Source organism: Bos taurus, chromosome 4 (genome assembly GCF_002263795.3).
Source record: "Bos taurus isolate L1 Dominette 01449 registration number 42190680 breed Hereford chromosome 4, ARS-UCD2.0, whole genome shotgun sequence".
NCBI classification, from domain to species: Eukaryota; Metazoa; Chordata; class Mammalia; order Artiodactyla; family Bovidae; genus Bos; species Bos taurus.
In genome coordinates this window covers 118,631,351-118,650,142 of record NC_037331.1, presented here as the reverse complement: position 1 = coordinate 118,650,142, position 18,792 = coordinate 118,631,351, and the positions used below count along the sequence as shown (strand labels likewise).

The 18,792-nt window shown below is 47.4% G+C and overlaps 1 protein-coding gene across 5 annotated transcripts in view; it reads right to left on the bottom strand.

Moving 5' to 3' along the window:
- DNAJB6 (DnaJ heat shock protein family (Hsp40) member B6) overlaps positions 1-18,792 on the bottom strand; it is a 52,531-nt gene that overhangs the window by 30,882 nt on the left and 2,857 nt on the right. For all 5 annotated transcript variants that reach the window (XM_024990472.2, XM_024990471.2, XM_024990473.2 and 2 more), the window contains 2 exons: positions 2,294-2,384; positions 1,314-1,423 (listed from right to left, as the gene is read on the bottom strand). In XM_024990472.2, the coding sequence (XP_024846240.1) occupies positions 1,314-1,423; positions 2,294-2,358 (175 nt within the window). In that variant the 5' untranslated portion in view covers positions 2,359-2,384. The remainder of the gene's footprint in view (positions 1-1,313; positions 1,424-2,293; positions 2,385-18,792) is intronic.

Here is an 18,792-nt window from a genome sequence, read left to right as displayed (position 1 = left end):
CACTCTATTGCTCAACGTGTGCCATGCACTACATCAAAACCCCACTACAAAGTTGCAAAGAGACTCCACCCCTAGACAAGCACCTGACTACTAAGTGCAGCTCAGGGAGAAGACCCATGGCACAAGGAGCAGGACACGGCCTTGGCGAGGGCAGAAATGGGCCACACTGAGCCAACCCCCAGCCTGGCCTGACCCCCAGCGAGGCAGCGGCCCGCCCGAGCCCGGGCGGTGGTTCTCGAACAAGCGCGGTGACAGCGCAGCCCTGCTCAGACACACAGGCTCCGCAGACGCCGCGTGTGCCAAGTGACGGGGCAACGGGGAAACAAGTGTGCAGGCACGCTGTCCGCAGCCAGGGTGGGCACCAGAGCCTTAGGAACAGTGACTGTGCATCTGAGCCGCCAGCTCCTGGAACTGAAGGCTTCCTAAGGAAGGATGAAGAACAGACTCCCCCTTACAAAAACACACGAAAGCAGCATTTTCATGGGAGCTCTAAAGGTTCTGCTGCTGCCAAAAATCACATTTGACGTTTGAATTTACTTCTCAAATTTTCTAGTGTTCTTGGTCTGTGAATCCACACATCTGGGCGTGCTGGATCAGGCACACAAACAGGACAATGGCAGTCAATGACAGACAAACTCATGAAGTAAAATGACAAGGCCTTCTTTTAAAATAAAGCAGGCGTCCACTTCCTCTGGTCTAGTCTTTTAAATGCCTCAGCTGCGATTGACACCAGTCATTAAGGACTGCTTCCTGCCAAGGTGCTGTCAGTACTTCTCCAGTTTTCTCACCAAGTTCCACAGTCCGCTCCCTGCCCCAAGGCTTCTCTTACCAAGAACCCAAGGTTTGGCTAACACCCTTTGCATGACCCATGACACTAAACCAACAGACCTGAGCTTCCAGTGCCGTTCAATTCCTAACTCTAACGGGGCAGGGAAACCCACAAGCTGTGGAGTCCGAACCTCCATGTGCGCAACACCTGACTTCCCAAAATCCAGGAGGGCCTTCCAAGGAAGCGGCCAGCACCTCAGCACAGGGTGCTCAGGAGGGTGACGGGGACGAAAGGCCACGACACCCCAGCCCCGGTGGCCCCCAGCGCCAGGCAGAGACCCGGCCTGGATGTCTCCTTACAGAGCCACCCAGGAGACTCCTAGAAGCCAGGGCGCCCGCAGCAATCACAGGGGCCTTATCGGGAGGCTGGTGGGGACAGGACACCCAGTCTGCTCAGAAAACCCCCCTCACAGCCCCAAAGCCCCTCGGCCAGGCCTTCCTCTGCAGGCCCCGCCCAGGGGCACAGCCCCACGCTCCCCACTCACCATCTGACAACACCTCATACGCCTCAGCTACTTGCTTGAATTTTCTCTCCGCTTCTTCTTTGTTCTCAGGATTTTTATCTGGATGCCACTTCAGTGCCAGTTTCCGATATCTTAAAAACAAGTTAAAGGTACTTACTGATCACATCCCACTTCGAGGGTGGTGTCTATTGTGTCACACGAAGCAAACATTTCAAAGCAAAAGCTCTAGGCGGAGACTAGACAGGCGTGGCACACAGCCTGCCCTTCCCCAGGGACAGCACCAGTGACGCCCCCCACCACACCCACAGGTGAGAACACAGACGCCAGGCCCGCCCCTCTTGGTGCTGATCTTCACGCCATTCACACCTTATTTAAGAAGAGCACAATCACTGCACCACGCCGATCCTGGATGTGGCCAGGCGCAGTGTGAGAAATCCCACGGCCCCCCGTGACACAGCTAAAACACCATCCATGTCCTGCTATACATTAACACCAAGTGAACTAACAGACCTCAGTGCACCCTGGGAGCTGCCTGGGAGCGGAGACTGGCCTCACGTGCGGCCACAGAGCCGAGCAAGGACACAGCGGTACAGGGCTCAAACCCCAGCATGGACCCGAGCCGGCCACACGACAGGGGCTGGGAGCAACCCACTGAGGATGGAACAGTGACACCCACGAGCACCAAGGCTGCTCCACTGCTAAGTCCAACATCAAAGCTCTTTGGGCCAATTTCATATACTCAGTGAGCTTATGATCTAATTCCAGCAGAAATGGAATCCATGTCCCAAGATAAAGTACCAGAGGAAACCAAGTGGCCTTCTCCCTGAGTGACAGGTGGGCCTAGGTCTCAAGAGGCACGAGCTAACTTGCTAAGCGCTACCTAACATTCCAACTAGTGCGCAGCAAACTCACAGCACGCAAACTGCCATTCGGTTTCCACAGGCCGTGCAAACTCACACCGCAGGTGCCCAGATGCACTCTTTCAGAATACAATTACTTACGCCTTTTTAATATCCTCGGCCGAGGCGTGTCTCTGCACACCTAGAACTTCATAGTAATCCACCATGTTTTAACAGGCTGCTGGAACAAGTCCTGCAATCAAAAATCCATGGTCAGTGACGAGACGGCCCAGGCTGGGCTGGTAGCGGGGGTACGGGGTGGGGGGGCGGAGCAGGGGGTGGGAGATGTCACCTTGCCTGGGCATTAACCACCAGCCTGTCGGGCCAGAGCCTCGTCTGGGAGCCGCTTCCAAGTCTCACACCCTAAGACCCTTCCTGATGTAGGAAAAAACGCTTTGAAATAAGCTAAGAATAGCCTCAACTAAATAAAACCGACAGGTGACTCTGCAGCAGCCTTGGGGCCCGCTGCCCACCAGCTGCCAGGTCCCTGGTCCAGACCGACGGGAGTGTCGTCCCCTCCTCACACCCTGTGCCAGGCGCTGGGCAAGACTGCAGCCACCTGATGAACACCTTGTGCCCGGCCTGGGGACGCCACAACGAACCACGGACACCTTCCACGGCAGGCTGCCCACGGCAGGCTGCCCCCGCCGGCTCGGACTCGGGGCTGCTCCTGTGACTGCCTCCCGGGCCTCCAGCATCTGACGTGGAAACAAACGCAGCACCGCCCTGCTGGCAGCACAGGGAGAGGGCAGCCTCAGAGCGGGCCTGCAGGGGCTCCCAGGGTAGGGACCTGCCCCGCCTGCTCTACGAAGATGCGGCCTCGAGTCACATGCCAATCACGCCCGACACACCTGCCACCTCTCAAGATGTGAAGTCCAGCGAGCGTTCGCCTTTACTCTGACTGCTAAGTCACCTCACTAAACCAACGACCAACAACTGACATGAAACAGGCCTACACCACACAAGCCTGCAAAATAATTTCAGCCAATAAATCAAGTTTTTCTGTCAGGCAACTGAGCGCTAAACTGAAGCCAGGCTTTCAGTAGCCTTTCCCCAAATTCTAGGACCAGATTTTGAGAAGAAACGTTCTGACTGTAAACAAATCTATGAGGCCACACCCTCCCTGAGACCATTCTGCTGAGGTTAGATATAAACACTGCCACAACGGGACACAGTGTGTCTCTCAACACAGAGCGCACAGCTGTATTGTGTTCCCACTGTTCCACACTGGGGAGCAGCTCATGGTAAAAACACAATTCCCCGCACCGTGACTCAGCACGCAGGCATGCACACCCGCCCGCACGGCCCTCCTTGACTCTACAGAAGGCAGGCTGCGTCTATCTGAGGGTCAGAAAGACACAGGGAAAAGCCCTTCTTACCAGTCCAAGGACTTCATGCAGAATAGATATCAAAGCAGAATCAAATGTAGAAACCCCTCTGACCAACTCAAAATCCCTAGAAATGTTAGGTAAAAACCCAACACACACATCTGAAGAGCCAGCTGGGCGCCCAGGAAAGCAGGAGCTCAAGGGCCAGAAACAGAATTAATTACACCAAGAACAGTGACCCCGAGATGGGGGGGGGGGGGGCGCGCGGTGCTGCTGCGTCTTCAGGATGGGACTTGTTTTAGGGGACAGGAAACTAACGGCTGCGATGAGGACTCACAAAATACAGGTCCCCTAAAGGCTGTAACACTCCTTGGCACTGCCTTTGGGACTGGAGTGAAAACTGACCTTTTCCAGTCCTGTGGCCACTGCTGAGTTTTCCAAATTTGCTGGCATATTGAGTGCAGCACTTTCCCAGCATCATCTTTTAGGGCTTGAAAGAGCGCAACTGGAATTCCATCACCTCCACTAGCTTTGTTCATAGTGATGCTTCCTAAGGCCCACTTGACTTCACATTCCAGGATGTCTGGCTCTAAGTGAGTGATCACACCATCGTGATTAACTAGGTCATAAAGATCTTTATTATATAGCTCTGTTTATTCTTGCCACCTCTTCCTAATATCTTCTGCTTCTGTTAGGTTCATACCATTTCTGTCCTTTATTGAGCCTGTCTTTGCATGAAATGTTCCCTTGCTATCTCTCATTTTCTTGAAGAGATCTCTAGCCTTTCCCATTCTATTGCTTTCCTCTGTTTCTTTTGCACTGATAACTGAGGAAGGCTTTCTTACCTCTCCTTGCTATTCTTTGGACTCTGCATTCAAATGGGTATATCCTTCCTTTTCTCCTTTGTCTTTCGCTTCCCTTCTTTTGTAAGGCCTCCTCAGACAGCCATTTTGCTTTTTTTGCATTTCTTTTTCTTGGGGATGGTCTTGCTCTCTGCCTCCTGTACAATGTCCAACCTCTTCAGGCACTCTATCAGATCTAATACCATGAATTTATTTGTCACTTCCAGTGTATAATCGTAAAGGATTTGATTTAGGTCATACCTGAATGGTCTAGTGGTTTTCCTTACTTTCTTCAATTAGTCTGAATTTGGCAACAAGGAGTTCATGATCTGAGCCTCAGTCAGCTCCCAGTCTTGTTTTTGCTGACTGTATAGAGCTTCTCCATTCTATGGCTGCAAAGAATATGATCAATCTGATTTCAGTGTTGACCATCTGGTGATGTCCATGTGTAGAGTCTCCTCTTGTGTTGTAGGAAGAGGGTGTTTGCTATGACCAGTGCGTTCTCTTGGCAAAACTGTTAGCCTTTGCCCGGCTTCATTCGGTAGTCCAAGGCCAAATCTGCCTGTTACTCCAGGTGTCTCCTGCCTTCCTACTTTTGCATTCCAGTCCCTACGATGAAAAGGACGTCTTTGGGGGTGTTAGTTCTAGCACTCATCTCACACACTAGCAAAGTCATGCTCAAAATTCTCCAAGCCGGGCTTCAACAGTATGTGAACCATGAGCTTCCCCATGTTCAAGCTGGTTTTAGAAAAGGCAGAGGAACCAGAGATCAAATTGCCAACATCAGTTGGATCATTGAAGAAGCAAGAGAATTCGAGAGAAGCATCTCCTTTTGCTTTACTGACTACGCAAAAGCCTTTTGACTGTTTGGATCACAACAAACTGTGGGAAATTCTTCAAGAGATGGGAATACCAGACCACCTGACCTGCCTCCTAAGAAATCTATATGCCAGTCAAAAAGCAACAGTTAGAACTGGACATGGAACAACAGACTGGTTCCAAACTGGGAAAGGAGTTATGTCAAGACTGGAATTTGTCATCATGTTTATTTAACTTATATGCAGAGTACATCATGTGAAATGCTGGGCTGGATGAAGCACAAGCTGGAATCAAGATTGCCAGGAGAAATAATAACCTCAGACATGCAGATAACACCACCATTATGACAGAAAGTGAAGAGGAACTCAAAAGCCTCTTGACGAAAGTGAAAGAAGAGAGTGAAAAAGTTGGCTTAAAGCTCAACATTCAGAAAACTAAGATCATGGCATCTGGTCCCATCACTTCATGGCAAACAGATGGGGAAACAGTGGAAACAGTGGCAGACTATCTTTTTAGGTTCCAAAATCATTGCAGACGGTTGACTGCAGCCATGAAATTAAAAGACACTTGCTCCTTGGAAGAAAACCTATGACAAACCTAGACAGCATATTAAAAAGCAGAGACATTACTTTGACAACAAATGTCCGGATAGTCAAAGCTATGGTTTTTCCAGTAGTCATGGATGTGAGAGTTGGACTACAAAGAAAGCTGAGTGCTGAAAAATTGATTTGAACTGTGGTGTTGGAGAAGACTCTTGAGAGTCCCTTGGACTGCAAGGAGATCCAACCAGTCCATCCTAAAGGAAATCAGACCTCAATATTCATTGGAAGGACTGATGCTGAAGCGCCAATACTTTGGCCACCTGATGCAAAGAACTGACTCCCAGACCCTGATGCTGAGAAAGACTGAATGCGGGAGAAGGGGTTGACAGAGGACGAGAGGGTTGGATGACATCACCAACGCGACGTTCATGAATTTGAGTAGCTCTAGGAGTCGGTGATGGACAGGGAAGCCTGGTGTGCTGCAGTCCATGGGGTTGCAAAGAGTCAGACATGACTGAGCGACTGAAATGAAAGGCTGTAACTGCAGGAAAAGGGGACGAGAAAAACTCCCCCCAAACTGGACAACAGCACCACTGAGAATCGATGCACTGAGCCTGGGGACCGTGGAGGCAAAACCACCACCTCCACTAACCCACAATGCTCCCAGCACCCCAAAGCCACCAAGTACAATCCCAGGATGGGGAGACAAAGAAAGCTGTGCTGGAGAAGTTTGTTGCTTAGCTGCTCAGTCATGTCCGACTCTGTGCGACCCCATGGACTGCAGCCCGCCAGGCTCCTCTGTCCCTGGGATTCTCCAGGCAAGAACACTGGAGTGGGGTGCTGTTTCCTCCTCCAGAGGATCTTCTGACCAGGGATGGAACCCGCACCTCCCGCACTGCGGGCACGCACTTTGCCACTGAGCCCAGGAGAGCAGGTGACACCACCACCAGGTCGTGCACACCGGACGGTGTGGGGCGTCTCAGTGAGCAACGGAGACCTAATACCCACACGGCCACTGCTGCCAACAGGACTGTCATTCATGCAGAGTCACTAAGGAACCAGGTCTTAGATGTCATCCCTCCAAAGAAACGATTAATTTCATAATGAAAGGGGTGTCAGCTAACTCAGGTGGCAATCACAGCGATATATAAACGATTCAAATAAACATGCCTCCAGTCAATTATACCTCATTTTTAAAAAATAAGATGTAACCTTATCGATGAGAGGAAGGCACACACAGGAAACTTTGTGAAAAATCACAAGGCAGGACTTTAATATTTTTTATTTTAACAAAACACGTTTAGTGGGAATAATTCTACCTGTTCTGTAAACATTAACTCATGTAATTCAAACAGTAACAAAATTAAGATCAATGACTTCCTAAAATTGTTTTAGGAAATTTTTCTAGCTTTATCCAGATACAATTGACACAAGGTTACTTGTGTAAGTTTACGGTGTGCGTTGTGTACCGTAATTTCATCAAAACTTAATTTTTAAAAAACCTACAAATGACCTTTGAATAAGGCGGGTTTGACTGCACAGGTCTACTTGCGTGCACATTTTTCTCAATAAACATATTAGTAAAAAATTTTTGGAGACTTACAACAACTTGAAAAAGCTCACAGAAGAACCATGTAGCCTAGAAATACTGAAAAAAAAAATTTTTAAGTGTGTCAAGAATGCAAAGGCATAAGGGAGTGACATTTAATACAAAATGATTGATTGAACAGCAACATTTTAGTTTTCTGTTCTGTAACTTTGCTTTCAAAGGATTACATACCCCCAGTATCAGTTGATCATCATAGGTAGGTGGTTTAAAAAAAAAAAAAAAGTGTTTCCAATACCGTATTATGAATGAGTGCAATGCTGTATGTCACAATGGATTCACTAATGTATAGGCTAGGCTACTGTGAACAATCATCGATTACACTAGGTGGCCATAAAGCAACCATACTGCTCCCACTTCGTTATAATGGATGGATTATACTTATAAACAACAGTGAATTTCTTCTTTACATTATCTTTTCATTTTTCTTGGCCTGTGTTACTAACACATCTACAGGATTTGGTATCATGTAAGACAATATTGATGTAGATACTAACAGACAATCCATCTTGTAAAAATATAAACTTATGGTATCAATAAGTAAATATAGTTAATACAATTTCTCTTTAAAAATTTTTTTAATATTTTCTCTAGCTTACTTTAGGAATACAGCAACATAACACACAAAGTATGTGCTAATCAATGTTCGTTATTGGTAAGGCTCCAGTCAGCAGTAGGCTATTAGGTAAGTTTTGGGGGAGTCAAGAGTCATGCACAGCTTTTCAACTGTGGGGGGTCTGCACCTCTAAGTCCCACATTGTTCAAGGGTCAACTGTACACTCAAGAGACAGAAAAAAATCCAAAGTTATGGCGTAGGAAAGACAGGAAAGATGCACGAGGCAACACCAAGGAAGCTGTGTCCGCAACAGGAGTCTATGGAAGGAAGCGGTGGAACACGGCCCACTGAGGAACCACAGATTCTCGCGGATAAACTCACAGGGCCTCGACAACTTCCAATCAGGACGCGTGTTACAAGGGGGAAAAGGAAACATCCCTGCAGGCCTGGATGGGAGGGGGAGGGGGAGTGACCATTTAGTGGGCACAGAGTTTCAAAGTGGGAGCACAGAAACATTCTGGAGATGACGGTGCTGATAAGACAGACAACAATGTGAAGGTGATGCCCTGAAGCTTTCACTTAGAACAGGGTGCATTTTCTGTCAAGTAAAAAATAAGCTATGTTGAAATTCATAAATAAAAACATTTTTAAAAAGCACACCCACAATCATATCAGACAGAGTTAACTTGTAAGATTTGAGCACATTTAACAGACCTGATGTAATGGGACATAAAACAGGGACCTGAAGCTAACTACTATAAAACACCAAGCACACACCCACGAGGTGGAGTAAACTTAACCACCACCTGAGACCACAAAGAAACAGCTGTGGTAACAAACGTTTTTTAAGAACGCCTTTGGGTCAAAAAAATTATAAGGATGTTAGGATATTCAGACGTACATGGACTACATATCAATTTCATCAACTGGCCAAAGTGAAATTAAGGACCTCAAATACATTAATAAAAGCTACAGACATTAGAAAGTTAAGAACTCCAAACAGACAACATTTGCCAGTATTTAGAATATAAAAATATTAATAAATAGATATCTTCATCAAATAAAATCCCAGAGTTTTTTTTAAATTACAAAATAGAAAAAAAAAATATTTTCTTGTACTTATCCACTTTAACGTTAAAATCAGCTGTGATAGACACATAACAAGATTAACAAAACACTAACTGGAGGCGTACCTTTTTCAATGTCCAGTTTTTTTCGACTGTGTCTGCATATGCTCAACATAAAATACTGGGGATCTCGTTTTAAATGCAATCAGACATGGGAGTGAGCACCCAATTATTAGACAGAAGTGCTCCTCACTGGTAGTTCCACAATCCAAAGCACACTGCTCAGAAGCCATGGCTGGTAGGCGCCATGAAAGGTAGCAACCGCACGCCTTCGGGGATGAGACACCTGCCCAGGGCCAAGGGCAGCTGGAGCGCAGCAGGAGCCAGCAGGCGGCACCTGTGCTTCAGTCTGCTAACAACGGACTCTCAGCCAACAGGAGACTCGCCTAACCGACCCTCTGCCGACGAGTGACTCCCTCGGCGGTTACTCTGACTTCTGAGCTTCAGCTGCTGCAGCTACGAGGGGACATCTCAGCACCCGGCAGAAACAAGGCATGTGGAGAGACACCACCAGACCACAGTCACCAAAGGGACGTGGGGAGAGGCCTCAGGACGGAGCTTCCCTCTCCTAACAGTAAGCCACTGCCTGACCACATGTGACCAGGTCACCAGTGTACCGGATGCCACCACTTAAGACACTTCAGAACCTCCTGAAGGGGGAAACAGACTCCTGCAGACAACAGCAGCAAACAACAGCCTGTGTGCACCAGGACAGGGGGGAAAGGAGCAGTGACCCCACAGGAGACTGCACCAGACGTGCCTGTGAGTGTGCGAGGGTCTCCACCAGAGCAAGGCTCATTTTTCCCCACAGCCAGTCCCTCCCATCAGGAAACCTGCATAAGCCATTAATCCTCATCCGTCAGAGGGTAGACAGAAGCAGCAAGAACTACAATCCCACAGCCTCCAGAACCAAAAACACAATCACAGAAAGCTAACCAAAGTGATCACATGGATCACAGTCAGGTTTAACTCAAAGCTATGAACCACGTCATGCCCAGCCACCCAAGACGGGCGTTTCAAGGTGGATAGTTCTAACAAAAAATGCTCCACTGGAGGGGAGAATGGCAAACCACTCCAATATTCTTGCCCCAAGAACCCCATTAACTGTATGAAAAGGCAAAAAGATATGACGCCAGAGATGAGTAACCCCGGGTCAGTAAGTGTCTAAAATGCTACTGGCAAAGAGCAGAGAAATAGTCCCAGAAAGAATGAAGAGGCTGGGCCAAAGCTGAAGTGATGCTGAGTTTTGGATGTGTCTGGTGGTGAAAGTAAAGTTTAACGCTGTAAAGAATATTGTATATAAACCTGTAATGTTAGGTCCATGAATCAGGTAAACTTGACATGGTCAAGATGGCAAGAATGAACACTGACACTTTTAGGAATCAGTGAACTAAAATGGATGGGAATGGGTGAATTTAACTCAGATGACAATTAAAACTACTAATGCGGGCAAGAATCCCTTAGAAGAAATGGAGTACCCCTCACGTCAACAAAAAGGTCCAAAATGCAGTACTGGGGTGCAATCTAAAAACGACACAACCATCTCGGCTCACTCCCAAGGCACACCACTCAACACCCTGGTAATCCAAGCCTATGCCCAACCACTAATGTCGAATAAGCTACAGCTGAACGGTTCTGTGAAGCCCCAGGAGACTTTTTGGAACACCAAAAAAAAAAAAAAAAAGATGTCTTTTTCATCATTGGGGATTGGAATGCGAAAAGTAGCAAGTCGAGAGATACCTGGAGTAACAGGCAAGTCTGGCTTTGGAGTATAAAATGAAGCAGGGCAAAGGCTCTGTCAAGAGAATTCACGGGTCATAGCAAACACCTTCTTTCAGCAACACAAGAGACAACTCTACACACGGACATCACCAGATGGCCAACATCAAAATCTTTGCAGTCAAAGATGGAGAAGCTCTATACAGTCAGCAAAACAAGACCTGGAGTCAACTGACTGACACTAAAGCTGAAGCTCCAATACTCTGGCCACCTGGTGTGAAGAGCTGACTCACGGAAAAGACCCTGATGCTGGGAGAGACTGAGGGCAGGAGGAGAAGGGGGCGACAGGATGAGATGGCTGGATGGCACCACTGACTCAACGGACGTGAGTCTGAGCCCACTTCAGCAGACAGAGAAGGTCAGGGAAGCTTGGCGTGTTGCAGTCCGTGGGGTCACAAACAGTCCGTGGGGACACAACTTAGCGGGTGAACAAGAACACACCTTTGTTCCTAGTACAAAGCTCACCGTGTCCTAAGTCCAATTGCGTTGCCCTGCATTGGCAACAAGGTGCCAGTGTCTGTGCTGACCATGGTGGGAAGAGCAAGACCCTTGAGGCAGGCAGCACAGATGCGGCAGGATGGGCCTCAACTCGGGCCATGTCCACCAGAGGTGACCACTGCTGGCACCTACAGCACCCCCTGGGATGAGCCGTCCACCCCCAGGACCAGCCCTGGGCTGGGGGGCACACAAGCTTCACAGGCACCAGCCCCGGGAACAGAGGCACTCGGCCATGGGGGCTCGCTCTTTCTTAGTGGAGACTGCCCCAGAAGGAAGTGCCTCCACCACAGTCCTGGCCAGCACCCGGCCGGCCCACCGCTTGAACTTTACTCTGATTTACGGTCACGAGGAAGCGCTTCCCCCGTTAACACCCAGGGCACATTTTCAGGGCTCAGGCTGGTGGGCTTGGCAAACCCGAGCACACACGGGCTTTCTTCTCGGAGGCCCCCAGTTTGCCTTCTACCTGCCCGCCTGCTCCCCTTAGTCAGCTGTGGGAACGCCGGGGACTCAGAGCCCTCTCACCCTACTCCCGCGCTTTCATCTGCTCTGTTATTGAAATACCGTTTATGGAGCAATGATTCCCTCCTGTTAGCCCCAACCACAGGCCTCACTTGGCATTTCAGACACAAATAGACAGATGGCTCTCAACACAGCCACTTGGACGTCTAACAAGACACTCCAAATAGAACATGACCACATCTCACGCTCTGTCCTCCCCACTCCCACCTGGCCTTTTTCTATAATTCTACTCCCCGGCTGGAAAGCCTCGCCTCGCTCCACACCGCTCCACCCACACACAACAAACCAACCCACAGTTTTGTGTGGCTCACTGCAGACCCCTCAAACCCCTTCACTTTTCTCCATCTTTGGTGGCACCAGATACCCTTTCTGAAATCCTGTGGGAGCCTCTTTTCTCACAGCCAAGATGAGCTATAAATGTGCAAACGGTATCACAACAGATACAACATGCTGTCCAGACCAGAAAGAACCAGCTCTAAAGGACACGGTCGGCTCCACTGGGGATTCCTGGAATGGCGCTTTACTGCCCTAGCTAACGCTAGGTCTGGAACAGAAAAGGTACAACACGAGCCTAGGAGATGTTGTCAGTCAACAAAGTAAAGATGCTACTAGCAAAAACTACAGGCCTGGTCAGGAAAAAAACAAGGAAAGACTGGCGGAACAGTGCAAGCTTGGAAGTGACTAAGAGTAAATGATAACCAAGTGCTGTCTGAGCTCCTGGACTGGTATCTGGGGCAGCAAGAGAATGTTGGGGGGTGGGGGTGGGGCAGGAAACTGGTGTGATGTGAATGCAGTCTGTAGTTAACAGTACTATACCAACCTAATTGTTTATTTTTCATAAACACACCATGGTTACACGTTATACTAAGGAAAGCTGGGTAAGAGGCATACAGGAAAACTCTTGTATTAGGTCCGCAACTCTTCTATAAATACACAGTGGTTCCAAAATAAAAAGTTAAAAATAAGTCAAAAAGAGAAAAAAGTACAACGACGTCAAAATGACACCAGAACAAAACTGATGAAACATCCACAGATCAGAAGGGATTCTGAACATCAAAAGAATGGCTGGCGTGTATTTTCTTCTTCCAGTTTCATTGAGACATAACTGGCATACACCACTATGCACATTTAAGGTGTACCGAATCACAACCTGACTTGCATCATGACAGGATTACTGCGATCAGTTTAGTGAACGTCTGTCATCTCATATGGGGCTTCCCTGGGGGCTCAGCGGTAAAGAACCTGCCCGCCAGTGCAGGAGACTTGGGTTTGATCCCTGGGTCAGGAAGATCTCCTAAAGAAGGAACTAGCAACCCACTCCAGTATTCTTGCCTGGGAAATCCCATGGACAGAGGAGCCTGTAGCCTGGCAGGCTACAGTTCATGAGGTCACAAAAGAGTCAGACATGACTTAGCAACTAAACAATGACAACCATCTCATATAAATACAAAATAAAAAAAATAGAAAAGTATTTTTTCCTTGTGATGAGAACTCGTAGGATTTACTCTTAACTCTTTACCATCTGAGCCATCGGGGAAGCTCATGCAACGCATAGCAGTGTTAACTGTATTTCTTATGCTATACCTTAAATCCCTAGCATTTCTCTCTCTGGTACCTTGAGTGACTGTCATGCATTTCAAGCACAGACACCAGGGATGTTCTGGTGGTCCAGGCGCCCACACTCCGCCCTCCCACTGCAGGAGGCACAGTGGACCCCACTACTGTTTTCCCTTCTCAACTCAAGTTGTCAGCGCTGTGTCAGCTCTCCTGGGAAACCTTGGAACTCTATGGTCAACACACCTGGGCTAAGCCTCAGCCTTTCCAGGCCTGCGACCGCGCCCTCTCCCCTGAGGTTCCCTTTGTGCGACTGTGGCTCTCCAGGTAAGTGAAGTCCAAGGTTCGCCCGATACACTCCACCTTGGTATCTTGGCTCACTGACTCAACAGATCAAAACCTTCTGGGTACCAATTATACCATCAACACACTCATTCTCAGTAAAAACTAAAGTAATTCTGAGCAGATTTATGTATATTTACTACGCAAAAACAATCGTGACACTTCTGGGACCAAGTTACCAAGTTCAGAAGACAGACATGTAAAAAAAAACTTAGGCATACACAATTAAGAAAGTATGAACAGTATTGGGGAAAGGTTACAGACACAGTGGGGCAAAGAAATAAGTTTACGGAGCCAGCCTATGCCACCAGGCCATGCCGTGACTGTAGCCAGCCTATGCCATCTTTCAAACTTCTTTCAAAATTGGACTCAATCCTCAAATACTGCCACTGCTTTTTCAACTAAGTTTATGTAATATTCTCAATCTGCTGTTAGGTCAACAATCTTCACCAGTAGATTCCATCTCAAGAAACCACTTTCTTTGCGCATTCTTTTAAAGAAGCAACTCCTCATCCACTCACACGTTCCTATAAGACTTCAGCAGTTCAGTCCCATCTTCAGGCTCCACTTCTAATTCTAGTTCTCCAGCTGTCTCCACCACATCTGCCGTTACTTCCCCCACTGAGTCTTGAACTCAAGTCATCCATGAGGATCAGAACCAACTTATCCCCAACTCCTGTTAATTATAATTAGTTGGTGTTTTGACCTCTTCCCATGAATTGCAAATGTTCTTAAGGGCATCTAGAACAGTGAGTCCTTCCCAGAGAGTTTTCAACTGACTTTGCCCAGATCATCAGAGGAATCACTGTCTATGGCACCAATAGCCTTACAAAGTGTATTTCTTAAATAACAAGACTGGAAAGTCTAAAATTACTCCTTGACCCATGGGCGGCAAAATGGAGATTGTGCTAGCTGGAATGAAAAGAACACGAATTTCACTATATATCTCCAGAGTTCTCGGGTCATTGTCAATGAGCAGTAATTTTTAAATAATTTTTTAATCTGAGCAGTAGGTCTCAACAGTGGGTGTAAAATATTCAGGAAACCGCGCTGTCGACAGATGTGCCACCATCCAGGCCTTGTTCCGTTTACAGAGCACAGGCAGAGCAGAGTTAGCGTAGTTCACAAGGGCCCCAGGGTTCCCAGATGGTCGAGCACTGGCTTCAGCTCCAAGTCCCCCACCACATTAGCCTCTCAGAGAGCCTGCCTGTCCTCAGATGCTGATAGGTGCTGACTTCTCTCTAGTGTGAACATCCCGACAGTGTCTTCTTCCAACGTCAGGCTGACTCATCCTCACTGAAAACCTGCTGCTCGGTGCAGCCGCCTTCTCCGATGCTCTGCGCTCGATCTTCTGGATAACCTGCTGCAGCTTCCACATCAGCGCTTGCTGCTTCACCTGCGCTTGATGTCACAGAGACAGCTTCTTTCCTCAAACTCCATGAACCAGCTTCTGCCAGCTTCAGACTTTCCCCGGCAGCTTCCTCATCTCTGTCAGCCTTCACAGAACTCAAGAGTTAGGGCTGTGCCTGGGCTTTCTCCACAACAGCAGAAAGGCGATTCTGCTTTCTCACCACTCACGTGTTCACTGGAGTAGCACTTTCCTTCAAGCATCTTTTCTTTGCATTCAGAAGCTGGCTGTTCAGCACAAGAGGCCTAGCTCCAGCTTTCCACAGGCCTTCGTCAGTAAACATCTCCATTCCTGGCTTCTAATTTAAAATGAGAGGGGAGACTCTTCCTTTCACTTGAAGAGCCCACTGCAGAGATATAACTGGCCTAATTTCAGTATTGTTGTGTCTCAGAGAACAGGGAGGCCTGAGGAGGGGGAGAAAGACAGTGGGTCGGTGAAGCAGTCAGAACACAGGGTCTAAGATGGTCTTAGATGGACCTAGAACAATTACAAGAGTAACATCAGAGATCACAGATCATTAACGTAATAATGAAAAACCTTGAAATACCATGAGAATTACCAAACTGGCAGTCACAAAGTGAGCAAATGCTGTGAGAAAAACGGGGCCAATAGACTTGATCGACGCAAGGTTGTCACAAACCATCAATTTGTTCAGGGAAAAAAAAAAGGCAACACCTGCACTCAAGTGACCCGCTATAAAACGGGGTCTGCCTGGGCCTGAACTACCACTACACACATCAAAACCAAAATTATAAATGCTCAAACAAGGAGTACTTGTTTGTACTTACCACCAAACATGGTTTCACACGGTATTTAGCTACTATCTCAAGGCACCCTGGAAGGAGAGACGCACAGCTGACAAAGAGGGGGTCAGGGGGTCGTCAGTATGAACATCCAGCTGTTGCAGTCTTTCACCCCTTGACCAGTTCAGTAACACAGATGTCCCCTGCTTTTCCAGAGCTCTCGTCACAATACTTCACCTTTAAGAAAGACCCACATGGAACTTCCCTGGTGGTCCAGTGGCTGGGACTCCATGCTCCCAATGCAGGGCCCGGGCTGGGGAACTGGATCCCATGGTCACAGCTGGGAGTTGGCGTGCCACCACTAAAGATCCCTCATGCCACAGCTGAGACCTGGTGCAGCCAAGTATATAATTAAAAAAAAAAAAAAAAACACCCACATTTAGTACCTGTTTTTGACAATCACAAGAAATTTGAAGAGGATTTTCACTTTTATAAGAAAAAGAAACGTTGGCAGCAGTGCCCACTCCAGCAGTGAGCGGCACCTTCCCAGGGACCACACACAGCTCCTCAGCCTCGAGGAGCAACAGCTGTGAACTGCCTGTGAGCACCTGGGCTTCCCCTCCATTTATTTTGTGCATCGGTGGGCAAGATGGGTCCTCAGCTAACTGCTTCTTCCCTTCAGACCTTTGCGGCTCAGAAAGGGTTTCCCAGGACGCCCCTCCTTCTGAGAGTGAGAGTGACTGTACAGGTCTCAAGGGGCACACACCACAACGCCTGCAAACTCATGAGACACATTTGTAAACCTTCCAAGGCTCATCTCAATGGTTAAGGGGGGGGGTTCGAGGATGGATGTGTAGAATTTAACTTACAATGGCCCATTCAGAGAAGCATTTCCTTTCCCTCTAACTCAACTATTCACATGCAAGATGAATATCAAGGTGCTAAACAAGTACCTCAGGTGACAGTCACAAATGTCCATCCAGAAGAGGTGCCCTGAGAGAGAGCTCTGAAAGGCCAAGTTTCTTCAACAGCTTAACTAGTCCCTTTTAAGTTACAACCCTGTCTCTATTGAATTTCTAAAGGAGAATTGCCAAGTCATTACACAGGCCCCATGGTCTCATCGACACTAAAGAACTTTTGTGCCCAACGCGACTGCTACCAACACGTCGGTCTTCCTGCCTCTACACGATGACCCCGAGTCATGTTCCTCAAGCTCGGGGTATGACAAAGACATCTCTGCACTGAGTCCTTTGGCTATGTCGTCCCAAATCTTGCCTGTCCGCACAAATTAAAAGTGTGTAACTGGGCTAACCTGACAACTTTGAGAATTCCCTGGCAGCCCAGTAGACTGGGCTCCTCAATCCCCCTGCAGGAGACACAGGTCTGATCCCTGGATGGGGAACTAAGATCCCACATGCCACACAGCACAGCAAAAAAAATTTTTAAATAACCATCTTTCCACCCAAGAGACTGTTCTCAGATATCTCTCCATCTAAATCTAAAAAACCTTGCTCTGCGTGCAATAAAAATGCTCCTTATTCCCTTCCAATCCAAGAGACTCCATGTTGAAAATGGAGCCGAAGGGAGAAAATCAACATTCGTCCTTCCAGATAGTTTTGCCCCCACAGATTGCTACACATTACACAATGTTTTACATAATGCAATTTGTCTCTTGAAGACATTCTCTATTCCTCAGCTTAAGAAATCAGCAAATCAAAATACTTGTTACTTCTAACTTACGAGTGGAGAAACTTAAAACCTTGTTTAAATGTTGAATTCATGTTGTGACACGGAACTAATTTTGTGCAATACTATTGCTTAATAGAAAGGAAAGGGGCAAGTTTAAAAAGAAATAGATGGCGAACGTGGACAAGTTCCTCCACATCATCTCATTATCTGATGAACGAGATGTACCAGAGAGTAGGGGGCAAAGACAGAAGTCAACTGTCATTCCTTATCACAAATCATCTTCTTCCGTATCTTGTTCTTACTCAACATGCCTTAAAGTATTCCAGAAACAAACAAGGGAATTTATTTCCTCTGTAACTCAAGATCCAAGACCATTCTCTCATCTGGCAATCATCACCCATTAGACACTTACAGGTATGACTAACTTCCTTTCATTAAAATAATACATGGCAAGTATTGGTATTTCATCAGTCCTGGTACTTGTGAACTCAATCTGTATGCTAGCTATATTGTTCTCTAAACTCCCCTAAGCTCTGGATTCCATTATTAACCACAGAAGGGGCACAGATAAACCAGGAAAAAAGGATCCAATTCAACCGATATTTTCTGAGCACTCTGAGTCCAGGACAACACTACAGTCACAGAAACACACGATGGAAAACTCCAGGTCTGCCCAAAGGCCCTCACAGGAGGGCCCAGTGCGCCAGCACACAAACGGTGAAAGAGTGAGTGAGAGTCACTCGGCCGTGTCCGACTCCGCGACCCCACGGACTGTAGCCTGCCAGGCTCTGCTCTCCGAGGGATTCTCCAGACACGAACACTGGAGTGGGCCACCTTTTCCCCACCTCTCGGGGAAAAGGGTAGGATGAAAATTTCAAAAGACACAAAGTCACAGCTGCCGTAAGAAATCACCATTCCAAAGACGTGTGATCTTTGCACCTGAGTTTAAGAAACCTAAAATACCTGGAGTATTCTGACACACAAATAGAGCCACTGCCTCACGGCCAAATGCGATGACTACTGCCTTTTATTTAGAATAGTCAAGAAGTCCTTACAAATAGGTTAATAATTTTCAGAGAAAACCAAACTATGCCTAAATAAGGTATAGCTTTTGAAGTAAGGTTTAGAATATAAATTAGACGGAACCTTCTCTACTTTGATATATACTGCAACACTTAGAAATTTAACCTTTTAGTCTTTTTTCCAGAAACTCCCCTCACTTTAAAAATGAAGTATTTTTAAAATTTAC